This window comes from Styela clava, chromosome 6 (genome assembly GCF_964204865.1).
Source record: "Styela clava chromosome 6, kaStyClav1.hap1.2, whole genome shotgun sequence".
NCBI classification, from domain to species: Eukaryota; Metazoa; Chordata; class Ascidiacea; order Stolidobranchia; family Styelidae; genus Styela; species Styela clava.
In genome coordinates, this window is record NC_135255.1 from 20,599,708 (window position 1) to 20,627,165 (window position 27,458).

The 27,458-nt window shown below is 36.6% G+C and overlaps 3 protein-coding genes across 3 annotated transcripts; 2 read left to right on the top strand and 1 right to left on the bottom strand.

The window, feature by feature from the left end:
• Positions 1–570, top strand: LOC120331472 (phosphopantothenoylcysteine decarboxylase-like). Its single transcript, XM_039398557.2, has one exon. The coding sequence runs from the start codon at positions 1–3 to the stop codon at positions 568–570; it is 570 nt and encodes a 189-aa protein (XP_039254491.1).
• LOC120331471 (RNA transcription, translation and transport factor protein-like) lies at positions 568–9,124 on the top strand. The gene is made up of 7 exons (XM_039398556.2): positions 568–1,549; positions 2,527–2,621; positions 2,973–3,102; positions 3,797–3,892; positions 6,015–6,181; positions 6,412–6,460; positions 7,174–9,124. The coding sequence occupies exons 1-7, from the start codon at positions 1,414–1,416 to the stop codon at positions 7,326–7,328; spliced, it is 828 nt and encodes a 275-aa protein (XP_039254490.2). The 5' UTR covers positions 568–1,413; the 3' UTR covers positions 7,329–9,124.
• A 1,178-nt stretch (positions 9,125–10,302) lies between these two features.
• LOC120330649 (interleukin enhancer-binding factor 2 homolog) lies at positions 10,303–26,523 on the bottom strand. Its single transcript, XM_078114034.1, has 8 exons — positions 26,285–26,523; positions 25,269–25,418; positions 24,641–24,751; positions 22,773–22,862; positions 19,322–19,467; positions 17,730–17,879; positions 17,162–17,282; positions 10,303–11,634 (listed from the first exon to the last, which is right to left on the bottom strand). Exons 1-8 carry the CDS (start codon positions 26,429–26,431, stop codon positions 11,431–11,433), a joined length of 1,119 nt encoding a protein of 372 aa, XP_077970160.1. The 5' UTR covers positions 26,432–26,523; the 3' UTR covers positions 10,303–11,430.
• Between the last annotated feature and the right edge of the window lie 935 nt (positions 26,524–27,458).

Below are 27,458 nucleotides of genomic sequence, written 5' to 3' on the forward strand. Positions count from 1 at the left end.
ATGACTTCAAAATCATTCCATATTTTATTGTGCTGCACTGGAAGTGTGGCGTGCCTGAAGATACCTTTACTAATACCAGCTTTAAAAGAGAAATTTGCGGGGTGTGGAATTAAGGTGGTACTTACGGAGAATAGCGAACATTTTTTGAATTTGGAAGAACTTTCTAAGGAAGCTACCATTATAAAAGACAAAGAAGAGTGGAATGTATGGAAAAAACCTGGCGACAGGGTTCTTCATATTGATTTATGCAACTGGGCCGACCTGGTACTATTTGCACCTCTGGATGCAAACACTTTAGCAAAACTAGCGAACGGTTTATGCGATAATTTAGTATCGTGTATCGCACGAGCTTGGGATTTTAATGCCAGACCGGTAGTGTTTTGTCCGTCCATGAATACCCAAATGTGGCTACATCCAGTTACTGCACCCCAAGTCGAAACCCTTAAAAAGTGGGGGTGTAAGTTTGTCTCCCCAGTCGTGAAAGTACTAGCTTGTGGGGCTGAAGGAATCGGTGCCATGGCTGAAATAGAGGAGATTGTTGAAGCTGTCAGTCAAAATGCTCCAAAATAAAAAAAAATTGAAAAACTTCGAAGTTATCATTGTAAATGTCCATATCTGGATAATGTCACATTCTGAAATTCTGCATTGCAATCAATTTATATTCAGAACATTCAGGCCGGACTAATAAATATAGGGTGTAAGATCTTAAAATTTTTTCAAATTGTAAAGGGAATTTATCGATACCATATATTGTTTTGACCCTCACAGATGTAATGAATTGAGTAAAAATACTTGCACATTTTCTGATTAAAAAAACAACAAACCTGGTTAAAATTTATTGAGAACTGAATTCATAACAAAATTGAAATTGTAAAGGGACTTTATGGACACCCCGTATGACAAATTTAACTCCTATGTAATTTTACTGCAAATAACTCATATTTTACATGTAATCAGGGAATTTTACAGTATATATTCTTGAGGAAAACTTACTTAGATAACCTTATTTTCAGTTTTGTTTAGAACCAAATTTGCCTTGTTATCATGTGTTATTATTTCAGCTGTCTAAAATAATGCTGTCTTAAATCAAAATTCATCAATTTCATGTTATTGAATCTCAGACAAAAGCACACTAATAAAAAGGCAATGAATATTGTGTAATATTTGAAGCATTTCGGTACAACATGTAAACATACACATTTTTCACTTAGCAATCAATGGACAATAACTAAGCAGAATTATTTAATACTAACTTGGCTATGTCACTGTCAGTCACAGTCCATTGATTTTTGAGATAGAAAAACATTTTTTTGTTATGTATTATCAACTATTAGTTCATGTGTGTTCCAATTTATGCACTTTTTTCCTTCATTCTGAAGAGATGAATATAATTTCTTGTTCCATTCCTATGCTATGTCCAATAATCCAAGAATACACTTTCTTATCTTTCATTTTTTCATCAGATATGTAATGTACAATATGAATAAAGCATTTCAAAGAAAACTCTCAGCTTTGCAATTCCCACAAGCCTCAAAGTTCAATGCAAATGGTGAGGAGTTGTTTTGTTCTTGTGTAAAGATTATAAAATTTATAAATGTAAGGGGCGGGCAAGACAGCGAGATGAACGAGGTTGACTGACAGTTTTTGATTTCAAAATACAGACTTTAAAGTTTGAAAATGAATTAAGAGAGAATGTTTGTTGAAAGACGAGGCTCCTATGGCTTCAGCTTTATCTAGGTCAGTGGTTCTCATTCTTTTTTTCTGTCGTGGCACATTTTTGTTGCACAGGAATTCCGTGGCTCATTAACTTTTCCATGCCAGGGTATAACTACAAGAACAAGAGAGCTACGCCCAAATGTATGGACATGTCTGTTCGCAGTACAGTACGGTTTATCGCACCGTCAGATCACAGTCTACAAATATATTCACACCAAGCGAAGCAGTACAGTCGGACACAAAATGGCGTCCGATGTCCGCAGAACGTTCGGTGACGTCATAGCAAACAAAAACAAATCTCACAGAACTAACAGAAATATTTGAAATAAATAAATGTAATAGCCTTCTGGAGAAAAATTTTATCTGTAACCACTGAAAATTTCAGAGCAATTGGTCCAGTAATCAAAAAGAAAAGCGACTTTTTAGATTTTCCACTAGGTGTCCAAAAAGTGGTGTCAAAGAACAAGAACAACAACATAATATTGAAACGATCGCTATGTCCACTACGTGTCCAAAAACAAATGAATCTTCCTACAATAAAAAAAAAATTCACTTGAATAATTAAAATTACCACTCTGCAGCTAACAACAGCAGCATCATTTTAACTATAGTGACACAAATAAAACTAAATTTTCGATAACTCTTGCAATTTTTGACAGGTTTTCATGGCCCAGTAGTGAGCCATGGCCCACTGGTTGAAAACGGGTGCTCTCGGTAAATCTGGCATCAAGACTCCTTTTTTGGTCAAATAAACAGATTTGCTAGTTCAATTGCTTCTGTTTATCATGACACATTTTTTATTTTTCCTAGATGACAAACAATTCAAACTCATCATACTTTGGATAGAAGACCAAAAGGTTCGACATTACAAAATCGATGAAAGACAAGAATTAAGGAAATTTGAGGTAATTGGTTGTTTAATATTAAAAGATTGATCCAAATTGACTTCCAATTATATCGCAAAATATAAAATCAATCATAGCAATGTTCATTCTAACTTTTCTGTATTACTAAATCGAATCATAATGGGAGCCTCTTCCCCGAAGTATCCAACTGAATATCCCCGAGGCCAGTTGCACTCATATTCTCATATGAAGACCCTCCCCCTAATTAGCATATTCAAGGTAATTTCGCAAATTTCTTTATCGAGCTGATCCCAGTCCAGAATATATTCAAATTGGTTATTATCTCTGTTTGAACACTTGGACAAATTTGCTCACTAACTTTTTCTGTTGTCTGATTTGTAATGTTTTTAGGAGCCAGCATGGACGAAAGCATTTACTAAATATTTGACAGATGTGATGTGTCCTTTCTCATCTAGCGATAAAATGTCGGCTCTCGATTGGCTACTGGGACTTGCTGTCAGACTGGAATACGGCGATAATGGTGAGTTGTTTTTTGAAATATTGGATCTTCACTCTAGGAGACACTTATTCTTAGTCGTTCTGTCTGTCTGTGTGTTTAGCTCTAGCGCCTGGACCGATCTGGATGAAATTTCTAACAAGGGTTATGCTTAAACGTATCTAAATGGCCCATTTCTGTTAGTAAATATTGTTCGGCTTCCTTTGTATTTGTATGATTCTATGTTAGACTCCCTCAAAGGTGACGCTGCTTGATAACCATCACCATGATTTGTCGTGTCTCCCTTTGCACTGAAATACATTATTTTCATTCTAACTTACTGTTTGTATACTTTTTTATTTTCGTTAGTCGAAAAAAAATTACTGACTGACTGCTGTTATCCTAGTTATGTGCGTTTCGCCGAAAGTCTGAATTGATGTTCCGTTCCCATGGCATCAGTGAAAAAACGTGGCAATTGTTGAGAAATTTCTAGTTTTTCCACAATTCGTCGCCATTATCTGGTAAACTACCTCAAAAATATAAATTCTGAAATCGCTTCAGAATCTTGGTCACCGGAATACCTCGTTATTCGTGCAATTTTGCGTGGATGGTATCGGTCTACTGTTGCCCGAAACTTCTGTATATTGAATTGAATTTTTGAATTGAATTGAATTGAATGAACCATCTTCTCCTCTAATATCATTCACATTTATTTGTGATCTTTTCAATTTTCTTTCAGTTGAAAAATACTCAAAAGTAACAGGTCAAGCTGTCCAAGAGAGACGGAAAAAAGCATCAGAGCCTGTTGCAGCATCATCTATTGAAAATATAAGTTGTGAGTATTTTTTGCATTTTTTTTTGACATTTTTTTAAATTTTATTCCACATTGATTTTGGTTTAGAAAATTGTAAAAGGTGACACAAATAATACAGAATCCATAAATTTCTTAATTACTTTCAGAAATAAAAGGGAAATCTATTTAACACTTGAACTTCTTCTTGTGTGTGGTTGTAGTAAAAATTTCAGTAATCTAGTACATAGGTTCTCAAAGTGCTCCGTACGGAGCCCCAGGGCTCCGAGAGAGAAGCCTAGGGGCTCCGCGAGCTATTTGATTACTTTTCAAAGGACTGACTTGGCTAATTTTGTGACTTTTCAAAGAAGCAATAACAGCTTTGATAAAATTTGACAACAGTAAAGAGGCGGAATTCAAAAATGATAATATTTATAAGCACGTGCGCAGCCAGGATTCTTAAGAGGGAGGGGTCCCGATCAAATCATAATTATGACTACCGATTGCGTGGCAGTGTGGTAGATTATAGCGATTTAGCGAATTCGACAAATTTGAGCCCTTCTTGCAACACTGATATCACCCTCTCGCAGGTCTACCACTCAGGTTCTTTGCAAGATATCACTGTTTAAAAAATCACAAGGTCTGGGCAAAATACGAACGATTGTAATTTGTGTTATTGCATGCGGCTCCGTTGGTAGTTTCAGAATGGATAAAAGGTACTTCGCGCGCACAATTGTGACTGTGTATCGATTTCAGTTACCACGATGAATAACCAAAAAAAAACCTAACATAACACCAAATATTGCCATTTACAATGTTTAAAAAAGCGTTTTAAATCTGTCGAGTCTGCTGAAACAAAACTTATAGTGTTATCTTCCGTTTTGAGTTTTAGTTTTAATATTTCATAATGCCGCTTTTCAATCAAGAAATTTGAGATGCGGATTCACCGCCGATTCTTTATTAATTATTTTTAGCATCTCGTCGCCGATGATTATATTTTTAATTAATTTGTTTTTTACATTGAACTCATAATTCCCCACGAGAACAAAAAAGCAATTATTGTCGTCATTGTGGAACAATACATGTATATGCCGAAGGAAATTTTTGATTTAGGGAGAATAAACACCGACGTAAAGATGTTTAAGGTTTGACGTTTCACGCTGACGAAAACAGTCGGCGATTGTAACAAAATGCAGTCGCGCAGCGACCTTTTAAGTCTTACAAAAATACCAAAAGGAAAAAGATTCGACCCCTAATTTATTGATATGTTTGGCAAGTGTCAAATTTACAGTCTTAATATATATAATTAATTTCTGAAATTTAGATTTATTTATGACTTGTATTAACCATATTAAAAAAGGTCCCGCATTTAAATTAAGTAAAGTACTTTCAACTTACTCATGAATATTAATCGGCAAGTAACAATTTTAAAATTTATTTTAGGGCTCCGTGAATAATAGTTAACCTCTTCACGGGCTCCGCAACACCAAAAGTTTGAGAACCCCTGCTCTAGTACACTTTGTACAAAAGTTATCTTCTCTCTAGAATAGAGGTGGGCAACTTACAGCTTACAGGCAAGATTCGGCCCGCAGGAGTGTTTTATCCAACTCATTTGTGCCTGTCAAAATTACGACTATTCCTATGAAATGGTTTCTTATGAAAATAACTTTCTAGCTTACAGGCAAGATCCGGCCCGCAGAAGTGTTTTATCCAACTCAATTGTGCCTGCCGACTATTCCTATGAAATGGTTTCTTATGAAAGTAACTTTCCGTTGAAAATATTGATGAAAATAATGTCATAATGAACCGATTGTTATGTTGCGCTTTTTAACAATATATATTATTGTCCACTCCTGCTCTTCAATATGTTTTAAATGACCTGGGTTCTATTTTTTTTTGGAGTTCCCGGTGCTCCAGAAGTATGTGTACTAATATGAAGGTAACTAATTTTATTTGCCTACTTTAGATCAAGTAATGTAAAGGGACTGAAACCTATGGGCAGGTATGGGGGGGTATATGGGACTGAAACCTATGGGGGGGTATATTCACTTGGCCAACACAAACAGTCCTCGAACTCGTAATAGAACTGAAATGAGAAAAATCTGGATAAAATAATCGCCTATTCAAATTCATTTTTATAGCCTAAATATGATCTTTTCACACCTAGCAAGCGACCCAAACTTCAGGAAAGGTGTCGAATCAATGGCGAAGGCCCTTCAAATCCCTCTGCATGAAGATTATATGGTAACGTTAAAAGCAATAAGAATTCTTGTAGAGGAAAGACTAACGAAATCTGCAATTGAAAAGGCAAAAGATAAAAAAACAGAAAAAGGGGTAGGTACTATAATCCTGGCTAATAGGGCTACCTGACAAATATGACGAAGAATATTTTTAGCACTGAAAAAAAGTTTTTTTTCAATATGGCCTTCCAATGAGATGGGGCAGAAAAATTTGCTTCTATGTTCATAATTTTTGGTTAGAACCAATGTTTGTTTCAGGTAGAATCATACTCACATTATTCTTAATAATGAGTAATTTTAATAATTTTGATTTATTTTTTTCAGGTGACAAGGATTCCTATTGAGGACAATGAACTAGGCTTTGATACCGGAGGTAAGTTGAATAAGTTAAGAATGTTTGGTGCTATTCTGCTCATGAAATCGCTCATGAAAATAGTGTGGAATACTTAACCTGAAGATTAGATTTTGGTATTCATCCTGAGGAAGGGAAAATCCGTTAAGACATCTTAATCATATGGAGAGCCACGGCCTCCCGTCCGTAGTTCGTACCAGTTCATGTCAGGTATTGGATCAGTTAACCAGCGATTTGCTCTCAGATTTATAGACTTATCGACGAACAGCGGTTACGTGAATCACCCTCCCTATTTTAACCTTCATTTTAAGGGGCTTTTACTGTTATATTTTTGAAAGAAAAAATTTCAAAAATTAACCACGATTGAGGGAGAGAATCCATGGGGAACCGATAGTGGTTATGTAGCAGTGGCATTCAAAGCTCGGCGGTGTGGCACATCATGCCAAGTGTTAGAAATACACACTCCACAGCACCTCTGATTACCCTAAATTCCACATGGGGATAGTTATGTGCGAGATGATTGCTGGACTCCTCGCCGCCCTAGGGTGGTTCACGTAACTGTTAGTCATAAGCTTCCTCCACTATTATGTCCATGCATCTGAAACAAATCATTTGCTAACTAATCCGATACGGTACCTAACATGGACTGGTAACCGGACATGATTCACCATATGATTAAGCCGTATTATTGACTTTCCCATCCACATATATTTATTTCTTTCTCTCATTTTCAGATGAAATTCTCAACGACGCTGCTCGTGCTCTCCGTTTACTTCATATTAACGAACTCAGAGACTTACAAAATAAAATTAACGAAGCAATAGTCTCCGTACAGACTATAACCGCTAATCCTAAGACTGATCAGAGGCTAGGAAAAGTTGGAAGATGAAATTAACCTCAAAACAGACAATGATAGGCTGATTACAGACTACTTACACTAAAACACCATTCTAGGCAATTGTATTTTCATTATATGGTTACTGAGTGCTTGGCCAGCGTGGGTAAGCTTTTGAACAACGCACAAATCAAAGATGTCTATATCGGAATAGTTTGGTAATCTAGAATTACATTACGTTAATTTTGATTTTTAGATGTCTCACACCACACTTTTATTCTGTGTTTTGTAAAGTCAAACTACTTCAGACAAATAGTTTAATGAATTAGCAACATGAAAAATTACAAAATAGAATTACAGGAAGTGTGACGCCAGATCTTTCAACTTATACATAGCCACTTTTGATCCATGCTACAGTATCTTTGCAGTCAGTGTATATGGTTTCACTAACCCAAAGGTAGAGAAAAAGGCACATGTTGCTTGATCATATATGCCTAAAATCATATTATTTGTCAACTTTATAGGAGTATCACACGAGTCGTGGCTTTTGAACAGAGTGTTACGTGTGAATGTCAAATCCAAATAGTGCAGTTAGTCTAGTGGGTATTGTTCTGCACAATTCTCCCTGTACTGTAGTTTTCTACTGTAGTTTTCACACAGGGTATATGAACATTGGACATCCTTGTTGTCATAATATTGAATTGTTCCGTTGCTGTATTTGCTGCTTCAATTAGCTGCAAGGTGTCGTTGACTAGATGACTCTTTGAGTCTTTCGTGACCACCTGTCAACTCACATGCAACATATCTGTTTACGCAATTTGTAACATGCATTTATTTATTGCATATTGTGTATTGGTTTTGACGACAAAAATAAATGAATATCTTAATCTTCTGCCACTTAAAACTTTCCACTCATGTTATTCAGTCGTGCAATGGAAAGTTCAAATGTGCACACACTGCTTCGTTCGTGGTAAATGGTGCCTCGAGATGAAGTCACATTTTCTCTAGATATTGAATAATCTAATGTCGAGAAGCGAGCTTTTTCATTGCGTCGTCTATTACAATTTACAATACCATAAAAATAAGACACGTGACTGGCATATCAGAATTGTGATGTAACAATGAGCTCAAGACAGTTCTTTCCGTGAATGAAATTTTATATTCCATTATTTTTAAATACCAGAGTTTAGAAGCTAAATTGAAACATTGGGAAAGCTGAAAATTCTTCCTTCTCCTCTTAGATTGCCCTTGCATTGACGACCTTGTCGCGACCCATTTTTAAACCTTCCGCGACCCATGTTTGGGTCGCGACCCATACTTTAAGAACCACTGGTCTAGTGGATATCGTTCTGCACAATTCTCCCTGTACTGTAGTTTTCACACAGGGTATATGAACATTGGACATCCTTGTTGTCATAATATTGAATTGTTCCGTTGCTGTATTTGCTGCTTCAATTAGCTGCAAGGTGTCGTTGACTAGATGACTCTTTGAGTCTTTCGTGACCACCTGTCAACTCACATGCAACATATCTGTTTACGCAATTTGTAACATGCATTTTATTTATTGCATATTGTGTATTGGTTTTGACGACGAAAATAAATGAATATCTTAATCTTCTGCCACTTAAAATTTTCCACTCATGTTATTCAGTCGTGCAATGGAAAGTGCACCCGTGAAGTATAACTTTGAGGCGTCAATCATCATGTCTGTTCATCTCATTTAGTGTACACCTTGTTGTCCTGTTCCATAATTTTTCTGCTACTTTATAAAACATTTTTTATTTTTTAATTATAGGTGCTGCTTAAGTTCATTTCGTGTGTCAAACTTTAGTTGCAATAAAAAACAAAAATTCAAATATTCTTTTTGATGTGGAATTATGAGTTTTCAACTTTTGCTCTTTAGTGGGACTGAGAATAAAGAGTTGAATATCTCATGGATTGGGATTGGAAGGGCCATACAAACAGTCTTCCCGATTTGGTGTATTATATAATTATACCAATTAATACATCCCTAACAACTACATCTCAATGGCTCACTGCTTTCTTGTCAAAAACATCCGGATTCCATCAGCAAACAGGGTTCTCGCTAACTTAAAACTACATGCTTTGTTACTTTTCCATTCAATTGAATTCAGTCCGGGTATGACTAAACAAGTGGCATAACTCAGATTTGGAGAATCCGTGTATCGGACAGGGGTCGAATCTCTCGAGTCTATGACTGTTGTATTCTAATCTCGTAGCCTGATTTAATTTAAACGCAAATTAGCGGTTGAAAATCTTTAACAACGTGCCTCATTGAACCTGTCCTGTCTCGGATAGCACCCTTTATGAGGCGATGTTTAAGTCTGTTATGTATAGCCATTGAAGTACTTACTGTCTTTAATATAATCAGTCTAAGATCACTCTCTAAAATCTCGTAGCAAGATTTTGTTTTATGTTAACAAGAGTTCATTTTATGCGATATTTTTAACATATAGGCCTACTCTTAGAACTTATATATTTATCCCGGGGGAGAGAAAAGGGGGCTCCCGAAGTATGCGAACCAAGATGGCGGACATCGGAACGTAATATGTGTACTAGGTTAGGGTTAGGCCATAATTTTATATAATAAATACTACGAAAGGCTCGTGGCTAGTTTTCGAACTGATAATAGGACTAAAATAAGGAAAATTGGGAAAAAATTATCGCCTAACCCTAACCTGTTACGATGTCTGCCATCTTGGTTCGCATACTTCGGGAGCACCGAGAAAAGACGGCTCAATCATAAAGACATTCTGATGCATGGAGTTGATGAAGTCGTAATACGTGAACTACCCTATAAGAGCGAAGGGTACTCCTAACACTTAGCATGATGCGTAGCCGAGCTCAAGATCTCGCTCCCTATATGGTGTCAACTTAATTAGGTCTAATGCTCCAAGTTTAAAAGAACTACCTATATATCTTGTCCGGTTTTTTAGCCCCAGAAAACCTTTTAAACACTAATTTCATCTTAAAACCCGCACACCAAGAACTATCACAAACATTCCAAATTTATTTAAAAAATCCAATAGGTCACACTTCAACAAACAAGCAGCGTTATTCATGAATACTGAGAAAATATTCAAATGATTCGACAAAAATTTAAGAGGAATTCTCTAGAAAAGGGGTGTGCAACCTTAAATACAGATGGGCCAGATACAAATAACTGGGTGAAACTACAGGTGCACCTTTATTTAACCTAGACTTTCTACCAGTTGAGGCACAAAAATTTTAGCTACCGGTACTAGTCGAGGCTCATCACCTGTGTTGTTCGATTCGCAAAAGCTAGATGTTAGGGCATTGCAACGTCATAGATAATAATTTAGACTCAGGTATAGGCTTTGCAACGCAAGGGAATGGAATTACCAGATTACAATGTACCGGCTCTAACTAAATTAAAAAGGTAGGCCGTACTTCTCCGTGGGCAGCACAATTTTTCCTTGTGTTTGAGCATTCGCCCTGCGGGCCGCAGGTTGTACACCCTTGCTCTAAAATATCTCACCAAATTTCAATTGGACACAAAAATTAACTATTACATCACATATTCAGGTCACGACAAGTACAGCGTTTGGGAGTCTCTTCAAAACTTTTTGTCAAATCAGTTTATGCTACAGTTGGAAATTCTTGTGAATAGCGAGCAACCATTCTCTTTCCACTACATTTTAGATCAGAAAAATGCCGCAAATTGGTATTTTATTGCCATCAAGGCATGAAAAAGTAGTCTAGCGGCAAAGCAAAATAGTAAACTTGGAGGGCAGCAGTGCCCAGGACAAGTCTTGGAAACAGACAAGACTTTTCATACATAGCGGTAGTAGGCTCAGGTTTCAAGAAAGCATGTAAGATGGTGAGCCAGAGTGTTATTGTTATTTATTCTTTATTTTTGAATAGGCATGATTTAGGAAGCACTTGAGAGGGTAGAAAAGAGAAAGCTAGCAAGCGAGCTTACTTCCACAGCGCAAACCAAATTTTTTGGTCGGTTTGCAAGTCCAGGGTGGGTATCAGAAACTAGGGTACAGTCCATAAAATTTGTGGCAGAGTATATCAGAATTGTACCAAAGCCCTATTTCAGAAACGTATATTTTCCAAAAAAAATTTCCAAATCTCTGGCTCCCATTTTGAATTCCTTGAATTCCAGCATTTACGATGTTTGTGATGTATCCATTGCTTCAGAATCTGCGTCTTTTTCCGTCGCTTTCTCGTACGCTCGATCACTAGGTGTGACTACAACTCCATTCCACACAGACATCTCAGTTGCAATCGTTGTTTCTCCTTCCAGTCCAAGAATCGCTCGGAAACCTCCGTGAGCTAAAACTCGGAGCAAGGTCTGGGCTGTGTAACAAACCTATAAGAAAAGACAAAAAAAATTGAGATTTAAACGAATCTTTCATTATTTGAAGATATTTTTAAAAGCGTTTTCACCTTTCACTCAGAGCAACAGTAAAGTATGGATATATATGAACTTTCCGCATTAAACAGCGACTGTTATGATAGCGACTTAACTCGTGTTCACTGAGTTGAATTTCCTGGTTGGAAGGTATGGAAGGTAACGCTATGTCGTGTCACATCAATTTTAAGGTCGTTTGAAAAATTTGCCCCAATGGATTTCATAACTTCAAGAAAAGGAAGTGACGTGATATGTCAAAGGCTTTTTGTACACGGAGGACAAATCAAAGTTAGGGTGTGGGTGTGAAGGGGTGCGTGTGCGCGTAAGCCTTGGATTTAATAAAGGAAGTGATGTCGCTGTTGTGGCAGTCGCTGTTTTAAATGAATCTCTGTCGTGTAGTCGCTCTATTTACAGTCGCTGTTTTAAATTAATCGCTGTCGTGTGGTCGCTCTATTGACAGTCGCTGTTCTGACCAGTGTTAACTCTAAGCGAATTATGAGTGCGAAAGTGCTTCGCAGTCGAAAAAAAAAGTGCGAAAGTGCTTTTGCCGATTTTAACAAGTTAGGTGCCCTAGCCTTTCATATAACCCATTTAAAACGACATAGATACTCGAAAAAGCGCTCCTCCGGTTAATATTATGAATTAAAGAGAAGCCTTTCCGTTAACGGAGTTCCCTTTAAGCGAATTCATGTTCAATTAAAACAAGCGAATTCATCGGCAACGAAAGGACATCTGCTAACACCTGCCGGGGACAAAACTTTCATGCAATGTATCACGGTGTCAGTTGCTTACTCGCATGAACAGCAAAGGCTTTCACATTTGTTACTCCTTCCATCTAACAGACACGAGGCAGGCTGGAAACCATATTAGTTACAGGGTGGATCGTTTGTACAAATCCCGTGCAAAATAATTTCCCCCCCCCCCCCAAAATATAAATAGCATTCAACTAATTAGGGTTAGGTGCGCTGGAAAATCAACTTTCCGATTATCACTAAACCTAATCTGATAATTATTAATTTGTGATTTTGAACCACTTTGAAAGTCGCCACCTGCTGTTTTAAAAGATAGGTTAACCTACGTTCCCTCCGGAATATTACGCAGGATACTCCCCTGTTTTAGGAGATAGGTTGACCTACTTTCCTTTCAAACTTTTTTCTTCGAAATATTACACAAGATCACTTTGAAAATCCTCCCGTTTCGTGAGCTAGCGTGACCTAATTTATCATTTACATTTATATTATACTATTTCAGAGCTTACCCAAAGACAAGTAATTTTTAAATGTTGACATGCCTTGGTTTGCGTGCGAGTTAGTTTAAATCGGGCAGAAAACATCATATATTGGCAAAATGTTTAGGAATGCCATGTACTTTAAGTATTCATAAATAGCACTCTTTGTAATGCTGCTGACCTAGTATCAAATATTCGCATCACAACGCCACTTGCGAGGTTTCCATAAATTTCAAATACACTAATAGGAACGATGACACCAAAGAGTTTTCTTTTGCGGAGGTACACGAAATATAACGAGGGTGATTCTTGAAAAAAACATGAATATAAAAAATAAACGAATGATATGATAGTGGATCCCAAATAATTTTGAGAGTGTCTCGAAATACCAATCCATTTGATAAATAATTTTTATTCGACCACATGAACGCTGATATCCTGAAAATTAATGTTGAAAGATAAGTACGCATTCTCAGATATCGGACATCCAGTCGCGATATTCAATCGTTCATATGCACAAATCTCACATTAATAGTAATTGCTACCCAAGTTTGTAAAGTTTAGAAACCAACAAACAGAAAATAACTTATACTAAAACACAATTAAAATTTAGTCGGCAATAAATTCGTCGCCAAGACCATGCCATACAAAACAAAATGATTTGGTCGCGAGAGTTACGTTAGATGACTGCAAAACGACGTTGTTTTTTAAGCAGAATTTAAAAAAATTTATAATTAATAAACGGGAGTTACGACGCCCCTAACACATCGTGTGTATTAAACTTCCCTGGTAAGTACTATTATTATTGTACTTATACACCTGTTGGAGTATTTCGGACAATTTCGAATTCAAAATAAATAAAAACCCGACATATAATAAAGACGCAAAAGTAAAATGAACATTTATTGAAAAAGTTATTATTTAAAAAAGACAACATGATCGTACAATTCCGCCTTCGATGTTCGCAAGTGAGATGATAAATAAATACTTCCCTGTATTCGATCAATTAACTTTAGCGTATCGTTGTTCTGCCAACGAACAGCCGGGTGCAAAATATTTCCGTCCTGTGATATGCTCACAAATATTCTCGATATTAATATCATACCCCCGCGTATGTACTTTCTATTAACTCTTTAGTAATCCCTTCCATCCTTGGCCAAGTCATGTTTCGAATATGTGAACATTTTATTCGACCATGCATGGCCGGCGGGATGTTAAAATTGTAAACAAGAGAGAGGTAAAATCAATCGCGAATTTCGTTATAACGGCTCGTTTACGAATTGTTGCGCCTGTTATCGTCGAAAATGACTACATTTGTTGTATTTTGAGGCATTTAAGCAGTAATAATTAGGGCATGACATCATCAAAATCGTCTAGTGTACTTTTGATACAACCTTGAAATCAATACAAACATTTTATGTGCCGTAATCGGTATTTGGCAATTAAGTGAGATCTTGAAATTGCAAATTCCGTAAATAAAATTGTGAATTGTGAATGACCGTCGGGGTATTGTTTTGTTGAAAATTATTATTAATGTGAGAGCGCCAAAAACATACAGTCCATGCGATGCGACTGCAATTTATATGGCCGCAATTGGTGTGGCGCGTTTACTAATAGTGTAAAATAAATTAAACGAATATCAATTATAACCAAGACTGTCGGCGTGTTTATTTTCTATGGGCAGGATTCGTAAAATACCATCTTAAGACAAATTTACTTACTATTATAAATCTTAATTTTCAGTTATTATCGTTATACAAATAACGTGTGGCAACTTTTTAATTTATCGTCGACCAAAAAACCGCCCCACACTCGTCCAAACGTGTGTCGAGCTTGAACGACAGGAACAGATTCATCGACGACTTTAATTAGGGAAAATATGTATTTTATTGGGAATGCAAAATAAATGTAACAAAACGCATTTTTTTGTGATATAACTTTGTATTTTCGGAAACGGGTTGCCGTGAAAGGTAAAATTTGATCTAAATTAATCGCGAAAATGTTTTATTTTAAATGTAACAAAACACATTTTGCGATATAACCTTGTATTTTCGAAAACGGGTGTCCTGAAAAGTAAAATATGATCTAAATTAATCGCAAAAATGTTTTATTTCAAATGTAACAAAACACATTTTCGCGATATAACTTTGTATTTTCGAAAACGAGGCGTCACGAAAAGTATTAATCTAATGTTTTATCTATCGTCTAGCTAATGTCTGGTACACATCATTTTCGGGGAGAACTCTAGCCCGCGAAACGTCATTTAATTTAAAATAGAGAATGTTTCACGCATTGCAAAACGGAAAATCACCAGTAAGTGGACAGGGATTCAACCCTCCGGATTCAGTATTCTATATCCCCTGTGTCAGAACTTTCTGAAGAATGGAACAAGGAACCCGTCAAACCGCCGCGGAAGAAGAGGGAGTATTTTTTGCACTAATAATTAGGGCGTGACATTATCAAAATCGTCAAGAAACTGGTGACTTTGCAAATTCCATAAATAAAAGTGTGAATTGCTGGGTAACATTTTAGCTATAATTATCGCCGGGGTATTGTTTTGTTGAAAACACGTTGAAACTTGAGGGAATTCGTTACAATTAGCGCCTGATCTCTATTAGGCACTCGAGCACTCGAAAAAAAAGCACTCGAGCCCAATCTTTTTAGCATTAAGTCGCATACGTAAAATATCCTGTAAAAGAAGTGCTGTTCATTAACGTCATCTCGTCTTATGTCCACGCAGAAATGCCTTTAATGCCGAATTATTCAATCACTATTTTAAATCAACATTCAGGATTGGCACAATTTCAGATTTGCGAAGTTTCACCATAGAAATACATGAGAAAGTTAATTATCGTCTTAATAAATATCTGCATCACGGTATCGACAATAATATTACCATTCGCATAAAATTGGGACGGTAAATTTACAAATCTTGATAGGTAATATTAAAGCCAACGCAAATGTTAATTTGAGCCCTCAATGTCTTCAAAAGCTGTTGCCGATGTGAACGAACGGGTAAACCCGAAATATAAAACTTCGATGTCCACCGACCCGCAAGAATTCATATTTGTAAAAAAGAGAGGGCGGCAATATAGATTACCAAAACCTGGATATCGCCGCCAAAACGATCGGTGACAAGAACAATTAGCGATTACAACGGAATTAACCAGTAAAAAGACTTTGTTGCCGATTTTTTAATGTTTCCACCGATGTTCCAAAAATATTTGTTATTCGGTACTCGTTAAAAATATTCGATTCAAAAAAATATTGAATTTTGCCCACCCGTACTCTCAACATTGTGATTACAATAAAATGGCACTTAATGGTATTTTGTGAATTAGGTGATTTTGCAAATCTGTGACATGCTGCTAAAAGTTTCGTCTGATTTGAAAATCGTGCACTTTGGTCATAATTCATCCAAAGTGACTATAACACTTTACTAACACTTTTATAGTCATTTTGAATTCATCGCTATCATTGATAGTCACATGACCACTCTCGTTCAAAGAAACCCACTGCTTAGTATACAACATCTGGTTTCAAAGACGCAGAAGCGTTTTTGCGAGAGAAGCGGAATCGGTGTGCTTGTATAATAATCATATTATAAACAAGAATTTTGCGGTTAATGCAAAAGCCTTATCTCCTATGTCCGCATCTCATAGTTTAGAATTCCGGTAAATATAGTTATGATATGCAGAATTGAGTTACAAAAGTACTAGTATGTTACTTATTTGTCAACTTAATACTCGAAAATATTTGTTAACTTTGAACTTTTATTCCATTCAAAATCGGAAAAAAGTGCTATTTCTCTTCAAAATCGGAAAAAAGTGCTATTTCGCAGTCCCTAAAAAAAGTTGCGAAAGTGCTTCGCAATTTTCGCAAAAAAGTGCGCTAATAGTGAACACTGGTTCTGACAGTCGCTATTTGGAACCCGAGCCCTGTTGCAGACCTAACCTACAAAGGGCACTAAGAGTTGAACTCCTGAGTGGATGTGATAAAATAAAAAATGAATGTACAGGTTGTCGATGAAGTCCCTTTACAATTTCAATTTTGTTATGAAGTCAGTTCTCAATATACCAGGTTTGTTGTTTTTCAATCAGTAATTGTTTAAGTAGTTTTACTTCATTTAATGCATCTGTGAGCGCCAAAACAAGATATGGTGGATAAATTCCTTTTGCAATTTAAAATTTGTTAGGACATTATGGACACCATATATACTTGGATAAATCCCGTCACATACTAAGAAAGTATGCCTACCATGTCCTGTTGTTCCAAATTCATTACTGTATGAACTCTAACATTTCCACTTTCACACGGGTCAACGATTCCTGCTGAACCAGGAAGGAAAAAACCAGAAGAGAGAAGTTGAAGACATCGCCTGTTACAAATTTCATTTATTTATTGACAAGGTGATTCAAAAGACAATGTCAATGCTTGGTTATGAATTCACTATTCAAGGCGTCTATTTTTCTGCAAATGGTACGGAATTTTACGTGAATGCTGGAGTTTGTTAAAGTTTATTTATTCATCGACAAGGTCATTAGAAAACATAGGTCAAAGGCATCTGCATATGGTACAAGATTTTACTTCAATGTAGGATTATATTTAAATTTATCTATTTATTGACGAGGTTATTTAAAAATAGACAAGCTCAAAGACATGCTGGGTTGTGAATTAATCCTTGAAGGAATCAATTTTTTCGCCAATGGTGCGAGACGAGATTTCCTAAATTCAATAAAAATCCCCCAAAATTTCACAAACGAGAGAAATTCCCACAAGAAGTAAAAAACCCAATACTCAAATGATAATGTTTTCTTGAACTAACCTGAAAGCTGCATTAATCGGGAGAGGTTGTCTGCTTGGCGTATTCATGATCGCATGGTGAGCTAGCAAGTCTATTATCCACATTGTCAAAGGCTCGAGCCCTGCGAATCTTGATCGGAGATCTTTCAGGAGACGAATCAACATCTTGATGCTGGAAAACAATTTTTTATTTATTTATTAAAATTCCTCTCGGAACAAGGCAATGAGCAAGCAGGTGCAATAGTCTAGTTCAGGGCTACTCAACTGGCGGACCGCGGTCCAAATCCGGACCTTTTGGGTATTCGATTCGAACCGCGTCTAATTCTTTATTTTGAATTATTAGCTGCACTTTTGAAGTTTCCTTTTATAAAATCCCTTTTATAGATTTAAATATATCGACACCTCAAAACCAAACAGTGCTAAGTCCACTTTTCCAAAAAATGACATTTTTCAATTGCTGATTTTCCTGGACTTAGCTCTACATTTTGGTCTATTTGCCTTATCTCTAGGTGCTCTAGATCTCGAGACAGCTATAGACATAACCCTGCTTTTTTTAGGGCATTTGAGAACTAAACAGAGCTGTGTTTACTATAGTGGACTTAGCTCTGGATAACTGCATTGTAAGTTGGGGCAAAGTTCGTTTTTTGGACATAGCTCCTCTCAAAAAATATAATACAAAGCGCTAAGTCCATACCAGCCTATATAATAACATAATAAAGGGGCCCCAAGTCCAATGCAATTGTTTCTGGTCCAGAAAATTGAGCCAGAAAGGGTTAAGTCCAAAAAAAAACCCCTAAAAAAATTGGGGCGGAGCACAAATTTTTTTATACCATCTAAATATGGCCTTCATTGTAACTTTGGTGGATCATAAAAACTAGACATCCTCGATGTAAGGTATTGGAGAAATAAAAAAAAGAAACAAAAAAAAACGTTTTTTGCGTTTTTCTCAAAACTAGAAAAATGGACTTAGCCCAATTTGGATTTCATGCGTCGATATATGAAAACAACTATAACACCACAACAAACAATCTTGATTAGCTAATGATCATTAGTCGGCCGTGGAAGTGGTGTTTAAAGATGCCAAAATATAATTTCTGGAAAGACCGGACCCAAAAAATTTTAAAGTTTGTATGCGGATCTTCGGTAAAAATAGTTGAGTAGCCCTGGTCTAGTTCACAGTGGTTCCCGAACTTTTCAAGTAGGAATTTGGCAAGTTTCGTGCCTTGCCACAAAAAATAGCTAGCTAACACTAAGTTTCATATAACAGATAGGGAAGCGAAAGTATGTTGTATTTAAAAAACATGTTGAAAATCTGTGGATGAAATAAATAAAGAGTTATAAAAACAATCAAAACAAATATTTTTATTTTGGACATCCCGAAGTATGCGCACCAAGATGGCGCACAAATTGAACTCAGGTTGTGTACCAGGTTAGGGTTCAGGTTATGCGACATCTTGGTGCGCATACTTCAGGAGTACCTTTATTTTTGATTAACTTCACGCCCCCTCAAACAATTGTCTACGCTCTCCTTGTGGGTTGCTTCTTACCGTTTTAGAACCACTGCTCAATAGCCATTAGTTAGGTTACTGTACTTCTAGGTCATAACTCACTTACCTTGAATGAAAAGCATTTTCCTCGAACCATCTGACATGACGAATAGCAGCAAGAGAAGATTGCAGTATCTTGTGACTCATATGAGTTGAGGAATCCAGCTTTCTCATGTTTCCTGGGGGAATTGCAATCCCCACTGAGACTTTATCCTGGAAAAGAAAGAGTTACTTGTAGGAATTTGATCAAAGTGATACTGTAACAAGCTTTTGTTTCCGCTAACTTAGGTATTTGTGACGACTGATTTGTTAATTGTTGCTGACTAGTTTCATTGTGATGATTTCATTGTCTCGTGAATATGAGATTTGTTTTATGAAGTGGAAAATTACCTGTATTATTCCGATAACAAAGACTAAATGGGGTTATATTCGATGATTTATAATGTTACAAATTGAAAATTTGTTACAATAACACACACTTGCATCCAAAATGGAAGGGGACTCATCGTAAAGAAAAGCTAAGAGCATCGCTGATACCAAGTAGTTACTGGAACTACACATAATCATTATGACATTGTGTGACATTTACTTCCAACTTTCTCATGTTTCAAGGAGGAATTGAAATCAATACTGAGAATTTATTCTTTAGACTTTAAAAGAAAGAACTACTTGTAAGAATTGGATCGAAGCGATATCACACATGTTCACCCTAAATAGAAAGGGGACTCATCTCAAAGAAAAACTAGGAGCAATCACTGGAATGCTACCAGTTACTGGAACCAGGGGTGAGGGGGGGATATTTTTTGAAGCTAGAAATGCTTTTTAGCTTTCAATAAAGACTCTTTGAAACCCACGTTGATCTTCTGATGATCTATAATTGCAGCAAATTTGAAAAAATCTGTCATTAAATAATTTTGGTTTCCCGAAGTGGCGGACAATCTGAACATAGTATGTGTAACAGGTTAGGGTTATCAGGTTGTGCACCAAGCCATCTTGGTGCACATACTTCTGGAGCGCCATAATTTAACCCAAGTACAGAGTTAAAAGTCTTTAATAGCATGGAATGAATTAAAAAAAGCAGAGTATGTTCACTTCAGCACCATGCTTGCGAGTCTAGAGTCTTGTTAGTGAAATTGAAGTAAACAGTCTCGATAGTTAAAGTCTTTGGAAGCAAGAAATGAATTGTAAAAGTAGGGTGTGTTCACCACAGTACCATGCTATTGAGAATCTTGTTAGAGCTGGTAGGCTTGCACGTAATTTACGGATTTACGGAATTACGTAATTATTTGGAGTTACGGAAGGGAAGTTACGAATTACGTAAAGTCGTAATTATTGCATTGAAACGAGCTTTCTTCAAAGCAGTCAATTTCGTCGATTGCGAAAAATGAAAGCTCAACAAGTAGAAGAAGTTAGAGTTCCGTTATTCGCAGCCGTTTTTCTCTCTTGTTACGTAGGTGAAGGAAATCATGACGCGTTGCCATTTACTAACCTATTATCAACTTCTCTGGCATGGCCAATGTAAATTATTAACGTAGTTAAGGGTGAAGAACTGAGTAGGGCCGTTTGACGCCAACACACCTGGTTTTTAACTTCTCCCGTAACTTAACCGTAGTTAAGGGATAGAATTGCGTTGAGACCGATTGACGCCAACACACCTGGTTTCAACTTCTCTCGCATCTTATCTACCATGGCCATGGCCAATGTACATAATAACCGTAGATAGGGGGAAGAATTGTGTTAAGACCGATGGACGCTAACACGCCCGGTTTCAACTTTTTCGGGTGAAATGACTAATGAACGCAGGAGATCAATCTTTCAAACATGGTCTATCAAACATTTGTATCCATTTTACTTCTATTTATTATTTACTCGTTCCAGTTTTCTGTTACTTATGGTATATATGTTCCGTTTCTATTTTATTCTATTTTATAGTCACGCGTTTAAATAGTGGGAATTCCCCACCAAGTGTGGATTAGCAATGCTTAACCATTCTTTATTGTTAATATCAACACTTGATATATGAACATGGAATATCATACTGTGTTTGGCTGTTTTATATCAGACTTGGGGTATAAACAGGAAAATATCCATAACCTTTCAACACGACGATCTTGTGAAATTTAACGAAGAGCTTTCGCGACGAACTGGAACCAAATAAGCGAAAAGAGCGATTGATCACTTGCGCCAATACCTCGCCGTGATAATTAATGTCGCGCTTATCAAATAGCAATATGACAACAAAAGAGAGATTGCGTAATGAACCAACACAACTTCGTCATCTCGGCATCGGTAAAGCGATTGAGACGGCAGAGAAACAGCAAAACGACGGATTCCTCGCGGACCGCTAAAAATTTAACTGCTATCATATATAATCAAATATGAGCCAGTGTGTTTATTCTGTGCGAGATCCATTTTCTATTACAAAATCTTGATGTTCTGTTAACGGTTTTATCGTTATATATCATTCCGGACTTGGCCCTGCTCATGATGTTTTTCACAATTCCTCTCAATATTTCGGCCATATATGTTCAACTGTCTTACCAAATGCGGCAACTTATTTTGATTTATCGTCGACTTGAATACCACCAGCACTCGACCAAACTTGTGTCAATCTTGGCCGATAGGATCACGGACTTGAGTTAGCAAATAAATGTCGTGAGTGTAAAATAAATGTCACAAAATGCATTGTTTTGCGATATAACTTTGTATTTTCGGAGAAGGCATATCATATAAGTTCGATATTTAAATTATACTCAAATAAATAATATTTGATCTAAATTTATCGCAAATAATGTTATGGACATTCAGTCTGCGAAATGATTAAATGTAAAATGAAGCATGGTAATCGGAATATCGTCAATAAGTCGACATCAATAATTATTATTATAAAATGCTAACAAGACAGTAATCTCGGATAATGCAGAAGACGCTGCAAAAACAAGTCTTCGTCGCGAGGAAATCGCAAGTATAATCAAACGAGAGAATACGCCCGTCGTTGGTTAATAAATTAGAAACCCGTAATTTTTATTCAGTACTAAGGTGGTTTTAAAAAACTATCGTTTCCATAAATATCCGTATACCAGTGTCGGTAATGATAAAATAAAATTGATCGCATAAAAATGGGACGGTTAATTTGCGAAGGTGATAAAGGAAAACCAAAGCTAACACAAAAGATAAAAATCAGAATAAAATTAATTTGAATTCACTCCTTGATATTTGTCTTTAACATCTGCCGACGGCGTGTAGTACTGCCAAGAATATGAAAACCCAACTTCAATGTCCCATTCGGAAAAGAAGTGGATTCAATTGGTTATTATGATAGGTTTAAATGCATGGAAAAATATCGCAATTACGGGGTCATTACGTAATTGATTTTGCCGTAATTACGGAATTGATTTTTGTCAATTACGTGCAAGCCTAAGAGCTGGTATAAAGTGAAATCAAAGTATACACGAAAGTGAACACTAATCAACAGCCTTGCAATGAGCTAATATAGATAAGATCATATAGTTTCATACCTGACCATCAACGAGCTCAAATCCATTCTCTGTTTCGGCCATCGTGAGTGTGATTTCAGAATCCTCTCCCTTCTTCACTGTTTCAATAATCTGGAATATTTATTCATTAATTATACAAAAGATGTTAATTTGGGACAAATTATGATATCTGTCACATAAACCAGGGGTGTGCAACCTTTAATACAGGAGGGCCAGATTCAAATAACCGGGTGAAACCGCGGGCCGAACCCTCATTTAACATAGGCTTTTTGTAGTTGTAGGGACAAAACTACTGGTTATTTATCTTATGACATGCGTTGTTCGCTTCGCACAAGCTAGCTGTTAGGGCATTGTAACATCCATCCTAGGCATGGATATTAAGTTGGACTCAAGTATAGGCTATGCAACGCAAAGGGATTGGAATTACTTTTAGCAGATTAAATAAAATTGAAAACTCGTATCACAGGCCACACCTCATAATTGAAATTTAGCACTTCTCCACGGGCTGCATAATTTTTCTGTGCGGGTCACATTCGGCCAGCAGGCCGCAGTGATATAAAACCATTAAGTAGTTTCAACTTTCCAGTATGCTTCTCACATTTAGTTGAAGACTTAGGATCTTTTGCAAGAAAACATGCAACTCCTCTATCAGTGGAGAGTGGTTCAAAAGTCTAATATCACATTTTCACAAATTTTATTTTGTTACATTTCGTATGACTAAAATCAAAACTACTATGAAATACAGGGTGTCCATAAAGTCCCTTTGTATTTTGCTATGAAAACAGGTCTCAATATATCTCAACCAGGTTTGTTGTCTTTTAATCAGTAATTGTTTAGGTATTTTTACTTTATTCAATACATCTGTGAGGGCCAAAACAATGTATAGCATCGATAAATTCCGTTTGCAATTTTATAAATTTTAGAACTTTACGGACACCCTATAAACTTTTTGAGTAATTGTATTGCCGTGCCTTTAAAACGCTTGTAACACTTGACAAGAGTTTCCTAAATTAGCAAAGTTGATTTATGTGCATGTTCATTGCACAACATTCAGTATTTTACGAATGTCATGGTTATATTCAGAAACATGCAAAATTTTATTATTCTGTGATAAGATTTCCATTTTTATTTAGAGAAAAAGAGAGGGGAAAACCAGTAAGATGACTCTACTAAAATGATGAAGCCCCGTCTCTCAACTGGATACCAGTCAACGTTTTGAATAAATAAATCTGATATTCCAAATTTTTGTGTTTAACCTAAACGAGGTAGGACAACAAAAGCGCCTAATATATGGCAAACCGTGGCCTCGCCCATGTCACAGAGAAATAATATTACATGACAAACTGTTTCTTAGTTAGAATAGTCTTGAAATATAAAGCAATATAAGAAGATTGCTTGTTTGCCGCCTGAGCTCGAACCGGGGATCTTCCATGTGTAAAGCGAACGTGGTAACCATTGCACTACAGAGAAAGATCTATTAATATAAAGATATTCAATCTACATAAAAGTTGTATATTTTGGTCCCAATTCCAAACTATTTATTTCCGATCTATTAGGTTGGTTGCATCACAAGTTAAAATCTAGAATAATAAAGGTAATCTAGTTAATAAATTTGGAATGTAATGTCTGACCAGAAAGAAAAGGACTTTAGAATCAGTAAATTCATGTGTAACAGTGAAGTTTGTTTAAAACGGAGGTGCATAAAACGATTTGGTATGAGAAAAACTTTAACACAGCTAGATGTCTGAAGTTATATGGCCCACCTACAAAAATGTTGTATAATCCTCATCAAAATGATATTCAAAATAGCTTTTAACATAATAGTGCCAACTTTCACAATGTTTTGTTCAGAGTGGAAACAGTTCTTTCATAATAAGAAAATTGTTAACCTTTTCTGCTAGTTGTTTGACAATCTCTTTCGTTGGTAAAGTTTTCAGAATAATGACAACTTCAGCTAAGTTGTTGCCTTTTGTCATTGTTCCTTTCTTGAAGTCTCCGACCTATGAAAGAATAAAATAATGAGCTATGGCTGAAAAGAAATATACTTATTCAAAAAGAAAGTAGGAGAAATCTACACTATACTAAGATTTGAAACTTGAACATTTAAAAATTTATTATTATCCAAAATTTCTAATTGCCAACATAAGACTATAACAGCTAGCAAGTCCAGTCCGACGCATCTCCCCTGGCTCTGAATATAATGAGTTTAAAAATACAACTCTGTCCCTGACTAAAATATTGATAAAGCATACATAGCTCAGTTGGGGATTCAGAAAAGTCACTCAAATCAAAAAAAAATAATAGTTCCGAGTGAGTGACGCTTGTCCAGAATTTTGTTTAAAAAAGAGATGGAAAATCTCGTAATTCTCTACTTCATAATTTTGTTTCTGATAGATGAAAGTAAAATACATCTCCCCAAATAAGCCCTATTGTTATTTTTCGAGAGAAAATTAAAATAATACCCCGTCTCAATTTCGTGGAAACACGATAGTAGCCCAAGAACTTAACAAAACTTACTTGTCTGCATTCATCAACTTGAATATCAAACCCAGCAGGCTGTGATACAATGATGGAATCGATTGCATTGCATATTTTAGTCACGAACGACAGTATTGACGCTTGCTCTTCCGAAGTCACGTTCAAGTCTTGGTTTCGTTTTATTAGAGCCTGTAGGAAAGTGAGTTAAAAATAATTACTGTTTGAAATAATATGATAGATATCAAATTTTTGATAAAACAGGCTTTCAAAATAGAAATTCCTGTATTGAAAAATTAGAATAGTGGAAATAACGATTCAGAAATGTTATGATTATTAGGTAAAAAAAAATGTTGAATTAGACTCCCCATATCGAAGAAAAAACAGTAAGCATTTTATGATAAAAAAATATTTATATATTAAAACTGAGGATGAATGATACGAGTTATTTGATTTAAAAAAACAAACAGTCCACGAGTCTCAGAGACGAGGAGCATATGGCATGACGGCAGATGCGTCTTATTGCACCATGCTCGTCTCGATAACAATCTAAATCGGGGCATTTAGATTAGTGCAACCTCATTAGGATAGGATTTACATATTTATCCCAGGGGAGAGGAAAGCCGATAAGACGGCTTATCCATATGGCGAACCACGGCCTCTCGTCCGGTTACCATTCCAAGTTGGGTATCGGAAAAGTTATATTATTTCGTTTTCGGGAGCATGGACTTGGTGGTGGAGGAAGCCGTAACCGACCAGCGATTACGTGAACCACCCAACGACGGCGAGGAGTCCAGCAATCCTCTCGCACATAACCATCCCTACATGGGATTCAAACCTGCGAACCCACGTAGAGTAATTAGAGGTGCGGTGGCGAGCGTATTCCTAACGCTTAGCCCGTTGAGCCACACCGCCACGCCTAATATGATATATTTTTACCGATATTGATAAAAAACGATCTCCTGACGTCCCCGAAAAGAGGGTGTTTGCTCATCAACAGAATGGAATTCTCTAAAACGAGACAATGACTCTCGATCTGTAAAGTGTGCCGTACTGACCTGGGTAAAAGCTTCGTCATCAGGTGCTGGCTTCACTCTTGGGAAAGCTTGTTCACACATCACAAAATCAAATGGAATGTGAGGCACAAACACTCTGTTTGTTCCACGATGCATTCCACCCCGTCCACGTCCTCCTCGACCTCTCATTTTGATGTTTTGTCAAGTTAATTTAGAAAATTTTATATTTAAATTCCTAGACTTTTCAGATTTGAAATCATAGGATTGAGAAAAAATCATGAAATTGTATGACCGGCATTGGTAACGGTAGCTAATTTATTGGACTCTGGAACCAAATACCGGTACAGGAATACCGGTACCAGAATACCGTGAACTACCTATACACAAATTCAATAGGGTAGAATTCTTGAAAGCTATCGTACCGTATCCAGGTATCGGTACTCTGGTGGGCTATGGTACTGTTAGCAATAGCCCTAGCGCATCTCATTCGAGAGTGAGAAATTAATTTTTCAATAGACGCCTAATTACGCCTTTAGTTCACGTAATATTCTACATTAGCGGCCACCAACTTTAGCAACAAGCGCGGATCAAAGGAGAAATCGAGACTACGGGAAGTCATCCAGTGAAATAATAAATAAATGTACAGAAATTATGGCAACAATTTTTTTTTATTCATTCACTAATATAATTCTCGAATAGAATTATTGCTTCGGCTAATTTTTTGCAGTATATATATATATTTCATAACGTCAAGGTTTTACATAGAAAACGTTTCGTGATATTTTTCAAATGTGGCAACTCAATGCAGAAGTTGATCACGCGTGATGGTAACGTATCGACAGTCATAACCTTTGACCTGTCGCATTAGTTTAGTAAAAAAAAGAGGTGACACTAGTTGTCCCTATAGTGGTGGTAGCATAAAAGTCATATTGGGGATGGCAGAATAGGGATGGCAAAATACGGTCGAAAGGTGGCAGATTAGGGATGGCAAAATAGGGTCGAAAAGTCATATTGGGGATGGCGAAATGCGGTCGAAGCGTGGCAGATTAGGGATGGCAAAATGCGGTCGAATGGTGGCAGATTAGGGATGGCAAAATGCGGTCGAAGCGTGGTGGCAGATTAGGGATGGCAAAATGCGGTCGAAGCGTAGTGGCAGATCAGGGATGGCAAAATGCGGTCGAATTGTGTTGGCAGATTAGGGATGGCGACGTTTGAG